A 13446-nucleotide genomic window follows, 5' to 3' on the forward strand; every position below is an offset into this window, starting at 1 on the left:
TTATTTGAAAGGCCTCAGCCAAACCAATACAAAAGCTGAACTGGATTCTACTCTGTGTGAGTCTGCTCCTTCGTTTACAATAGTAAAATATTGGGTAGCAGAGTTTAAACGAGGCCGTACGAGCTGTCAAGAGGAGCATCGCATTGGTTGATCAAATGAGGTGACGACTCCAGCAACGGTGAATAAAATCCACAAAGTGATACTGGATGATCATCGACTAAAAGTACGCGAGAGATTTTTTTCCTAGGTTTTGTGTTTTCTTTTTTGGGTCGGGTGCTTTATGGGATTACCCTCTTATATCGAGGAGGAGTGGTGCAAAATGAGTGTGGACAAGATAGGATACGTAATAATTCAGGGATCGTAACTGACCATATTTACATTTTCAGATGACATCCAGCTTTAGCAAGCCCTGAAGAACTTAAGATCATAGTATCAGTGATTGAGAGCTTCATGTGCGTCAAGTTCGACACGGAGATTAATAGGAATAATAATTAGAGAGAGAAAATAAAACGCTGGTGCTGATAGAATTTGACTTGAGGAGCAAAGTACCAACATATTAAAGAACAGGTATTTACTCGGTAATAAGATGACATCAGACCGAAGATGCATAAGAGATATACTTGGTAGAATTTTTCAATAAATGCAGAAACGTCTCACTTTCAACTGGATCATTGCAAAATTGAGATGCATTATCATCAACTTTTGTTTAAACTTTTGAGTTTACGGGAAGAGATGCATTGAGACTTTCGAGATACGGGACATGGAAACTAGGGAGAAATGAGGAGGACTACAGGGTTCGTCCGGAAAATAAGTGTACTGAGCTCAGGAAAAAAAATTTATTACACTTTTACATATCTTAAGCTAATATTCCTCAAAATAGGACCCTTGTGAGTCGATACACTTGTTCCAGCGGCGTTCCCATTCCTGGAACGCTCCCGCGAAGGCATCATCGGTAACCTCTCGAAGACTCGTCGTCGACCTCTTCTCTGCCCTCCACGAACATCTGGTGCCACCGAAAGATCATGTTTCTGGACATGGCTGACTCCCCGTAAGCCTGGTTAATCATACCGACAGTTTCGGTAGACGATTTCCCAAGCTTTACTGCAAATTTGATGGAATAACGCTGCTTCGGCATCGCGTTCCGTGACGTGGGTCGAGCGTGGAGGTTCGCGTTAACAGAGCTCCTCACTACACCACTCAGAGCCGACTGCCTTTTTCAGCGTCGCTTGCCAACATACCCCCCTCCAATCGCAGCCCGTCAGAGCGGTGCTGGGCGCGCCTGGAGCGGTGCGCCCAGCCCAGGAGTCAGTATACTTATTTTCCGGACGAACCCTGTATATGGGTTCCTATACACTTAAACTTAATCTGAAACCCACTACGAAGGATTGTGTTATACTCCGCTGAATCTGAGCTGCTATAAGTGAGAAATCGAAACTGGAACTTGTGGAAAAGCTTGTGGTAAATGTAATATAACGAGGAACGAGGATATGGTTCTAGATATAGAAAGTGACGCTATTTCATGAAATTGCACGACTTTGTATTTACTTTATTATAAACCGTCATTCTTTCATTTCTGCAAGTCATTCACCAGGATGATTGATGACTTTAACTTGAAGTCAGGTTTTATAATACAATTTGGATCAGGACAACAACATTTGTTTTACCTCAAACATCAGCTCATACATTATTGGTTTCAGTACTAATTTTAATTTTAATCCAGTAAGTCATAAACAGGTGGACATATTTTAGCGCTTAGGTAAGCAAACAAAAGTTTTTCGAATTGAAGCGTTGAGTAATAATGACTGACGAGTGGATAAAGTTTCCGTTAAATATTGAGTAATGAAACCTACGATATCAATCAATCTACAATCAAAACGAATGCGGTCGTACACCGCGCCCGATTGGATAGCATGTCACAATTGGATAAGTCCCAGTTGTAAAAGAATAAATCAGTAAATATTCCCAAAGATCATGAGGGCATGGTTTCCCTTCCTTCAAAGTGAGAGGAACAACGTTGCTCTAGACTCTATTCCCTTCAGTCTTCTTGGTTTTTGATTCCGCTTCCATAATTCAGCGTTCCAGTTAGGGAAACTATTACGCTTCAATGAGTTTCATACGTGTAAACATATAAAGTTAAAATGCAACAATCGTGGAAGCAAGTTTGATAATACGCACGACCTTCCAAGTGCACTACTTGCGCATGCTCTTGGAAAATGTTTTAAGATTGAGTGAAACATCCGACGGATGTGTTGTGAAAAAAAAAAACTCACATGTTTTGCCCAAGTTCAAATTTGAAAGTTTCCTTTGGCACTTTACAAATACGAACGAAAGATTTTATTCTAGAAGACGCTCAGATTCAATAGCCAAACGAGAACGGGAGCCTTTGAAACTAAGTTTTGGAGTTTAAAGTTGAAGCATAAATAAAAAATCAAAGGAGGAAATAAATATATGCAGGGCATGATAGAAGAGGGAAAGACCCTATTGAGCATCTGAAATAAAACAAGAACCACATGAATAGGACACATTTGAGATTCTAAGAAATTTTAAATAATATAATAGAAGGCAATATAGATGAAAAGGTCTTACAAGGAAGGCCAATGGACAGCATCAGCCAACTTGAGAGGGTTGTGCGACTGAAAGACCACCGGGGCATATGAGAATTTATATGAGATAGTTGGAATGGAGAGGTAGAATGAACAAATCTTCGGATTGAAACACTGGTGATGATGATGATGATGATTTTATTTCGCAAAAGAGAATTGTAAATATTAAAACGACTCGAAAACATTCCGTACCATAGAATAAAGTCTAAAAGCTAATTCATACATATTAATCCATCCGGTTTGAAAAATCCGGTTGGTTGCTTACAGTGTTCGGCTGGAACCCAACAAATTCAATCTCATCGTAATCATCCACTTTTTCATTAATACTGACGGAGAACCTCAGGGCTCTTTGAAACTTTTCATAACCATTTCGGAAAAGTGATTTCAATTTGGAAAGTAAGTTAAATACTAAAAAACAAGACCTTATTCACTATGGAAGAATAAAAATTGGATGAATAAAAACGTAAAAAACAATTTAATTTAAAAATCAGAACCTTAACTTAAAATTTAAAAAAACAAATCCACCGATGATGGCTTGAGAACCTAGTGACTGGGCAAATGAGCAGAAAGCGACGAAATTGGATCCTGCACGCTGAATTGAACTTGACCACTACTGACTATCTTATGCTCTACCAGAGATATTAAAAATGCATTAAACCGACTTGGCGATCCATTCCACGGCATCCACCGCGTCCTTGTGCCAGTTTACACCTCCGCGGGAACTTCTCAATATTTCGCAACAAAAGCGTATATTTTTTGCGAAAGTAGTGAATGTGCTCGGAAGGAACCGCGGAGTTATCGCGTGTGAATGTTGTCGCGATCGCCTGCTCTATCTGCTCTTTCCCAGGTCTGGCAAAACAATGATTTGCCAGAGACACCTTCCTACATTTACGAGGGCCATGAATGACGCACGATTAGATCTAAAGCATGCAAATAAGTTATTTAACAACACGGAGTTTTCATTCAACAGAGCTCCGCGACCTAAATGATATTGCGTGGGGAATGCAACACATTTAGGAGACCTTGAGAATACTCTGGAGCGCAATTCAGTTATTACCTATTGTTTTAGATTCCCAGACCCAGAAAGAGAGCATCCTTTTCACAGTCACAAATGCTCTTTCACGTGTGTATGGAGTTAGATAATAGAAAACCAAGGGCAGAAGAGCACAAACCTCATAGTTATATGCGCACGGCAGCATATAATAGAGATTTTTACAATTTAGACTTTAGACTTAATTGTTGTTTATTTTTAGTTAATTCAGACAAATATTATTCCCATAAAATTTATAAATTACAACTACTTCGCAAATTTTTAGTTTACCCTTTGATAAGAGTTACTCTTAAGCAATTTTTCATTAATTTCCATTTTCAGAATATATATAGTACATGCACACATACAGCAGGGTAGGGGGGCCAGTTCCTTTCCCTGTGCCGGTTATGGTTTCCCAGGAAGACCTGGTACCCGAAAAATCACACAGCTTGGGTAGAGCTGCAGGTGCCCGGAGTGCCTTGCCCGAGAATCGAACCCGGGACCCTCCGGTCAGCAGTCCAACGCTCTACCCACTGGACTACCGCGACCCATATATATATATATATATTTTTGTATGTATGTATGTATGTATGTATATATAGATATATATATATATATAGATATATATATATATATATATATATATATATATATATATATATATATATATATAGATATATATATATATATATATATTATATTATATATACATATAAAAATTCACCCACACACACACAAAATAAGATACTAAACCTTACACAGAACCCGCATGTAATTTTAAGACGCAATAAAACTGCGATACAATTATTGGAATTGAGATTCTGCTGGCTTGTTGGTTTACTAAGCATTAAGGACTCACGTGGATGGTCAGATGCTGATAGTAGCAGTGAAGTTTAAAAAAATTGTTTTTACTGTTGAATTCGCAACAAATTTTCAAGCTCATCTTTTTTTGCTACAGTGAACTTTTTTCAATACATACTAAATTTGTCTGTGTCAATGAATTTCTTGAATTTTTATTCTTGATTTCAACAACACCTTTTTTTTTTAATAAATGTCATTATTAATTCTCATTAATTCACTCCATAAGCTTTTGACCCGCTACATCTTCAGCTTGAATCGGTTTCGAGCTCAAAAAATGATAGTCTTACATATTTAAAAAATAAATAATCTTGAAATCAAACGCAATACTAATTTGGTTTTCTTTCAATGTCAAGTGAATTCATCATCGATCCTAAACTGAAGGGATGAAAACAAATGTCATTGTATTCTGTACTGCTTCAATAACCAAAGAACTTTCTTTTTAAGAACTGAAAATATTTTGAAAATTTAAATTAAACAATACAGAGCAAATCTTACCATAATAAGATAAGGTGAGATAAATGCATGAAATTAATCAGTTGTAATCAGTGTAGAAGGTCAACAATGGCTCCCAACTATTTAAATGATTGAAATAACCTAAAATTTTACTCTACAGTGTCACGCAGATGGAATTATTTCATTCTCCAAAATGAATGATAAAAAAAGTGAAAGTTTAACTTCAAGAAAAAAATACCGATTATATTGACTAACGTGATTTTCTTTCCCAACAAAAAACTAAAAACAGAGTATATCAAGATTTGTATCGCTGTCCTTTTAACAGGAACGCAAAATATGAGCTCTAATTCCTCTTCATAGGTAAACATGGATCGGAAAATTACAATTTGACTATTATTTGCTATTCAGCCAATAGAGGAAGTGGGTGGATTTTGGATAATATCCCACGGGCAGAAAATTGAGGCCTCAACCTTTATTTAATTTTTGCTTCCGGTTACAAACGGATACACATAAAGATAATAAAGGCTGTATACCCATAAGTGAATTTAAGGTGAATATTTAATTATATCAATACTTACGCTTTGAATAAATGCTTTCACCCATCCTGAGAAGAACACAAAAATTACGGCGCCGAAGACAATAAACAACAGCGACACGAACACGACGAACCCTGAAAGAATAAAGAAACAAATTGAGAGAGATAATATTACTAACAAAGTCTTATTATGAAAGCTATTAATATATTATATATAAAATTTAGCTGTTTAGCCATTGGTTATTATAAAAACATGCATGTCTTTGTGTTTTTACACGAAGAAGAGTAACTCGGACGTCAAGTGCAGTCTGTAAGAGAGAGCGTGAAACTAAGGGAAGGATTCACTTTTACTCTCTGAATTTGACTCCAGAGTATTATAAGAAGGAAGTTGAGAATTTTTTATAGAAATATCTAAACATCGATCAAAATTTTGAATCCGTGGGAAGGCAAAAATCAAGGTGAACGGAAACCCTGTCTCGCCTCTGATTTACTCCTCCAATTATACACCAACAGATCACGCAAGCTCCCTTGCCGAAGGTCTGATGTATTTTTGAGCTGACCTCCGCGCACAACGTAGGACGACAAATAGATGAGAGATAACAGCAGAGATCGTGTGATGATAGATATGATTCTCATATAGAATCTGATCAAATAAGAGGAAACACTCTAGGGAAGATCGTCAAACATCCTCTTAAACCCATCCATTCTTTTATGTGTCCGGTTATGATGCATCGTGTAGCCACTGAATTCTGGAAACAAAAATTATTAAAAATATTCACCCGTCAGTTTCTTAGAAGTACCTCAGAGACATTTATAGCTACTCACCTCATGTCGTAATAAAATGCAAGCTATTGATAAAATTGCAGTAACATAATCCATGCCAATAAAAAATCATGGACTTCATGTTATATGGCGAGTAAGATAACATAGACAAACAACGAAGGTGTCACAGATACACAGGTAGGCGTACAAAACATGAGAGATATATATGTACGTATGTCCGCAGGTTGTCCCTGTAGATATAACTGTATGTACCCACATATAAAAAAACATAAGCACAATAATATTCAGAAATCTATCCTTGAGGAACACTTTCAAATCCATTTTTTTTGTCACAGACTCCGTGCCATCAACATTCCCTTTTCTTTCCTATCCACAACAAATTAATTTGAAAAACGACGATTGGCTAGAAATATTTATATTAGAATGTTGCTAATCAGAAGACACATTCACCTCTCCCCATATGCGAAACATAGTTTAAATATCTGAATCATTTTTTGAATTTTTTTTTAAGTTGGAGATTTGAAAGTAAAACGGGCTGCAACGAATGCCCCGTAACTTTAGACTCCGTAACCGACAAACGTAGAAAGTTGTGACATACCAGCTCAGTTGAACCGTCCCGTTATCTCCCTGTAAGTCTGACCAGGCATCAAACTAGTCGTATTAGCTGATAAAGTATTATTCCAAATCTCTAAATGGTTAGCCGATAGAATGCTCCAACGCTCAGCAAGGATAACACCGTCAATCACGTCGTCTATTGAAAAATTAAATGCCACCGATTAACAAAACTTCGCCCTTGTTCTCAAACTTAACTGCCACGAAAAAAAATTCTGGTCTTTTTTTAAATTTTTGGCATTAATTTCTACCAATCCACTTAACAGATAAGATTAGTGTGTGAAGGTGAAATCTCTCCTCCCGTTCCGGAAATCGCGAGAAGAGAAGAACGCTGAGCTGTACACGTAGATTGACACTCGATACCATTTATTAACTTTCACGTGAGAAAACATGTGCTTTAGCCCACTTATTTCCTCCCAAACGTTTTTTTTTTTCAAGGTTTGCTCTCATAAAATACGGATGAGTACACAGAAAATTCTCTAAAATTACAGTATTTATGTTATTTTTAGAGCGTTCCATTTCCGCTCCCTGATCCGATTGCATGAAGAAAATTTAGTTCAAATACACTTTAGCATATTATTTTTACGAATCGCCGATTGATAAGTATATACTTGTCGATGATATAAGAATGAAACTGCAAATTATGATCATTGCTAATTGAACAAAATAAAGTTTATGCTATTTCAGTTTTGATTATCCACTCTGATAATACATGCATAGTAATATGTTGAATAAGATTCTACGGCTTATGACACAATATAAGAGTACAAGTCACAGCCAACACTTAATCCTAAGTTATCGGCCATAAAATTAACTTTCAAAATTATTTCAAGGTCAAAAACTCAAAATCCTTGAAGTATTTAATCATATTGAGTCTTTTCTTTGATACTGAAGAACAAGATTGTAGAATGTGTAAAGCTAATGACCAAAGGAGATTTAAGAGAAGTCTTTAACTTTTCGATTACTTATCTCTACTCTACTTCGGGCTAGTTACTCGTATTAAAACCATACATAGAATATACAAAATCATTTGAATGCTTTATAATGAATTTTCATTGGCAATAAATCTACTCAATTTTTTGCCTCGCGTTTACATTTGCAGTAATCGATTTTAAATAAGACTCATTGAAGCTATTGTCATTTTGTGTTAACATAATAAAACGGTCAATATTAATTCAATGATTTGTACTTGCCATTAAATTTAATGATTTGTTATATATTTTTTCACTTTGTTAGAGAGGACTTTTAGAATGATTTGTAAAAGTGAGAAAAGGCATGCCTCATCTACAATAATCCAAGGTATATCAAAAGTGAAATTCTATCATCACTGAATTATGGGGAGGAATATAAATGACACTCATTTCTCAGATATTTCCTATTAGTCAATAGGAAACTCTTCAACTTATTCAATTACTTAATTGGAAAGTTTGGCTAGCAAGTAGGATGCAAAAATCTTGCAGCTAAACCACCCGGATTTCTAAAGTTGTTTTGAAATAAAATGCGTGTCTGCCATTATTAAAATGTGTAAATCCTTAACAAATATTTTGAAACTTTTAAAAGATGATGATGCATTTAAAATTTGTAACTTTGTATTGGTGGTGATAAATAACCTCTCATGCTTAACATATTCTAAATCCGTACAATGCTAACATTGGGCAACATACATCTATTGCCATGAAAGAAACAATGAATCAGAATTATCTATTGAAAAATGGCATGCCAATTATGGTAAGCTGAGGTTAAAGGTTTTAAGGTTAAGAGCGTTCTTAAAGTTAAACACTTGCGCAAAGTGACTTAAACAATAAATATACGGAGATTTAATATTCTTAATTGTCTCCATGTAGTACTTGTATGTCATAAATGATCTAGAAGTTTGAAAACATGAAAAAACAAAGTTACTAATTACATTTGGGAAGTAAGCAAATACTACATACAAATTATCAAAATCAGTATATAGGAACTTAAATATTTCGAAAATTAAAATTGCAAAAACAGAAAGGAAAACTAGGAAAGCAAAATACATAGGCGGGTTTAAGTCGTTAAAATTCAGTCACGTAGGGTTACGTATTCAGTCATGTATGGTTAAGATATAGTCACGTATACTGAGGTCACGATATTATCACTCTCGTTGACATTGCCAGTAGCAAATAATTTTCCCCCTTAGCTTCCACTAGAATCAACTTGACCTCAAACATAAGTTCTGTTTTTACAGTTTCCTCATTTTTTTGGTTCACATTTTATTCTAAGATTACCATCAAAGATCATCAATCCTTAATTTTTGATCCATAGTATGAAGCAGCTATCCACTGAATTTTCCTATTGGCTAACCTCGTCATATATAATCTTCAACTTCACGTCTAATTTCATTTTTTGTTTTCTAATGTCAATAGCTTGACACTGACAATGACTACTTGTCAATGATACACCGTATAACAGAAGAAAACTAAGCTAGGAATGATTGTAAAATCAAAGTCAATGAATAAAGTACGACCTATTACTATTATATTTCTCTATTCTATTGAGCTATTGCTATAGCTCGTATTGGCATATTCGCATTCCCATTAGAATTTAATTTTTGTCCTTAAAATCCAGAGCTACTTTTTATCTGAAAAAATACGTTTTTTATCGAATCAACATACATTAAAACTTATCCGAGAGAAAACTTTGCCTAAATATTTTTACCATTGAGAGGGAAGAACAATTTTTAATTCGATGGCTTATAGAGGAGCCAACCACCGTCCAATGACGATCAAAGCCCGCCAGCAAATGACGGCGAATTCAAGGTCGTCTTCTGAGGATGCCCTGACATTGAGCATGTAACCGGAGATCCTCCACTGCCGTCCAGGACTCCGCCACTCATGCCAGCAAACTTTTCCGCGCTTCATTTTCTGACCTTGAACCATCGCTCTGTAACTCAGCGGACATGTCTTTGAAGGTTATGAAATGCTATCACATAATATTTAATATAATTGGTCGTAGTTACCAAATGATTGAATACCATAGAGTCTAGTTAACAGTCGTGCTCCTTGATTGAGAGCTTGCCAAAGTGATGAAATATGTTCAGAGAGTAATTTTTTAGAGTAAGCTTTACGGTTCACAACTGTATTTCCATCCATGTGCATATTTTCTTTTAGGAATCTAGTCAATCATACCAAATATCCATAGAAACTGGTATATAATAAAAAACCCTTCAGGCATTCAATCATAAGGAACTTGGTTCATAACAAGTGGACTAAAATTTTGGTTGAATATGGCTTGAACGAAATTATGTTCTAACTCCTGAATGTATCCTTCAAATAACTAAAGTTACTCAGAGGTGATTATTGATCAAAATATCTTACATTTCTCAATCTATACCTCAACCCTTACCTAGTTCATTTCCTTGTGTCATTTAAATATTATATACCTAGTTTTGCCCAGAAACACCACGCAGCATCAAAACCGGGTAGTATGATAACATACATACATAAAATATGGGTCGTTTCCTTCATTGGCTCTCAATTAATTTCAATTAAAAATACCGTCGTCAATTAAAAAAATCCGTAGTTCCATGGTGGGGTGTGTGAATTTATGCATGTATATATCAATACGCACACAAATTTATGTTTATGTATATACATACATTTGTATGTATATTTATATAGGTATATATATATGTTTTTGTATATAGTAGTCAACCCGAAAGCCGGTTTGGTTGGTGGTGGTAGAGTTTACCCAGTACTAAGCCCGACCGTGTGTGAAATTCACACAGGATAGGGGGGACAGCTCCTATCCCTGTGCCGGTTATGGTTTCCCAGGAAAATCTGGTACCCAAAAAATTACATAGCTTGGGTGGAGATGCAGGTGCCCAGAGACAGAGGTGCCCGGGAATCGAACCCGGGACCCTCCGGTCCAACGCTCTATCCCCTGGAATACCGCGACCCATATATATATATATACACACACACATATATATATATATATATATATATATATATATATATATATATATATGTATATATATATGTATATATATATACACACACACACACACACACATATATATATATATATATATATATATATATATATACTACCTTGAACAAAAAGTTCCCGGAATAACCACCGTGTGGCGCTCCCATCGTTCCGATTTGAGTTCTGTTTTTTTTGTTAAATTGGTACATCTGTTGTTGATATTCCCTTTAAATCTTAGTGTCATAACTTGACATTTGCAAAGGTTACGTAGCCAAGAGTACATCTATCTCTGTGTGTGTTGGCGATTTTTTACAATTTCAGAAATGGATTTAAATTTGCAACAACGAACTTGTATTAAATTTTGCGTAAAAAACGGATTTAGTGGCGCACGGACGTTGGAAATGTTGGAAAAGTGTTTCGGCAACGATTCTCTAAAAAAAACGGTCGTTTACCAGTGGCACGAGCGGTTCAGAAGTGGTCGTGAGTCAATCGAAGATGATGAACGCAGTGGCAGACCATCGACATCGGAAGTCGGTGAAAAAATTGATAAAGTAAAAGAAATGTTGGTCAATAACCGCAAATTAACCATCAGAGAAATAGCGGAGGACTTGAACATTGCCTATGGATCCGCCCAAGACATTGTGGTTAATGATTTGGGTTTCCGTCGTGTAGCAGCAAAGTTGGTTCCAAAAGACCTCAATTTCATGCAAAAAAGAGACCGTGTTGACGTCGCAAAAGACATGATTTGCGAGGCTGAATCCGATCCCACATTCATCAAAAGGATCATTACTGGAGACGAGACGTGGGTTTATGAGTACGACACGCAATCCAGACATCAGGCAAGTGAATGGCGTTCACCAAATGAGCCGAGACCAAAAAAACCACGTCGTTTTCAGTCAAAAAAGAAGGCAATGCTGACGGTTTTCATGGATTACAACGGTGTAGTGCATCATGAATTTTTGCCAGAAGGCCAGACAGTAAACAAAGAGTATTATTTGGGCGTTATGAGACGTTTGCGTGAAGCAATTCGCCGAAAGAGACCAGAAATGTGGGCAGAAAACTCGTGGATTTTGCACCATGATAACGCACCGTCGCACAGTGCTATCATTATTCGTAATTTTTTGACGAAAAATGCAACAAATACCATCCAACAGCCACCGAATTCACCTGATTTGGCTCCCTGTGACTTCTTTCTGTTCAATCGAGTTAAAAAACCATTACGGGGAACGCGTTTTAGCAGCCGAGAGGAAGTAATGGAAAAATCGCAGGAAGCACTGATGGACATACCGAAAACCGACCGTAACTTTAGCAAATGTCAAGTTATGACACTAAGATTTAAAGGGAATATCAACAACAGATGTACCAATTTAACAAAAAAAACAGAACTCAAATCGGAACGATGGGAGCGCCACACGGTGGTTATTCCGAGAACCTTTTGATCAAGGTAGTATATATATATATATATATCTTGGGACGGGGTATTCCACGGGTAAAGCGTTGAATACTGACCGGTTCGATTCCCGTTTTTCCTGGGGTATTCCGTTTAAGGGTGCCTGAGAAAACATTAAAGAACTTAAATGACCACACGAATCCTGATATGTCAGTCATCAACAGTGTTACTATGCTTCTAAATAGCATAACTTAAGATTTGAAGATCAAAATAGTAGGAAGAGAATTATTCTCTTCTAATGGTGGATAAACCTATGCATAGAGACCGTAAGCATAAACTATACACAAATAGACGAATAATTTTTGGAAACCTATCGAATGGAACACCTTAATAGGAATACTTTCTAATAAAAAAAGATCAACATTCTTTTTCACCGAGTATTTCAACACTTTTAAGAGCAATAAAAAGGAAAGCGTAATTTTTTCTCAATGATCATTAACGATGTTGCTACTCTATCTTACGAGGTCATTCCAATAAATACGCGAATTGAGGCCATAAAAAATTTATTTAGCAAAATTTAGTCTACATCGATTTAGTCCCTTCCAAAGTACTCTCCATTCGTTGCAATTATTCCATCTTCTTTTCCACTGTTTAAAGCACCCTTTGAAGTCTTCGGCAGTTAGGCTTTATAGTTTTCTCGTCGTTTCTTGCTTTATTGTGTCACCAATTCCCAGTGATGTCCCATCATCACATTTTGCATTTGGGAATAGGAAAAAGTCGCAGGGGGCGAGATCTGACGAAAAAGGAGAACGATCATGGATGGTGATTGAATGTTTTGCTAGAAACTGGTGCACAATCAATGCTGAATTTGCATGTGTATTATCATGGTGAAGGATCCATCCGTAATGTTCAGTTTAAAGTGTGCACCGTTGACATTCCTAAATTCCGTTCATCGGCTATCATTCGGACATTTTTTCAAAGATCTGTACGGACAAGGGACTGCAAACGACCAATGCTGTCGTCAACACAGGTGGTTGAAGGTCGTTCCGGCCACGCGTCATTCGTGGCGTTTTTCCGGCCATCTTTAAACGCTTCATTCATATGAAAACGGATGTTTTCTGCAGAGCATGAGAACACAGACCACGTTCATACACTATTAGTTGGATTAGGGCTTTGCGTCTTTTACGTGCGCTCGCTAAGTTTTGCTGGTGATGTACCAAGAATC

The 13446-nt window shown here is 36.5% G+C and overlaps 1 protein-coding gene across 4 annotated transcripts in view; it reads right to left on the reverse strand.

The window, feature by feature from the left end:
• The window catches only part of LOC139687454 (scavenger receptor class B member 1-like), a 212641-nt gene that overhangs the window by 44749 nt on the left and 154446 nt on the right, over window positions 1-13446 (reverse strand). For all 4 annotated transcript variants that reach the window (XM_071584620.1, XM_071584619.1, XM_071584617.1 and 1 more), the window contains one exon: window positions 5526-5617. In XM_071584620.1, coding sequence (XP_071440721.1) covers window positions 5526-5617 — 92 coding nt within the window. The remainder of the gene's footprint in view (window positions 1-5525; window positions 5618-13446) is intronic.

This window comes from Hetaerina americana, unplaced genomic scaffold, assembly GCF_022747635.1.
Source record: "Hetaerina americana unplaced genomic scaffold, ioHetAmer1.1.p SCAF_2, whole genome shotgun sequence".
NCBI lineage: Eukaryota > Metazoa > Arthropoda > Insecta > Odonata > Calopterygidae > Hetaerina > Hetaerina americana.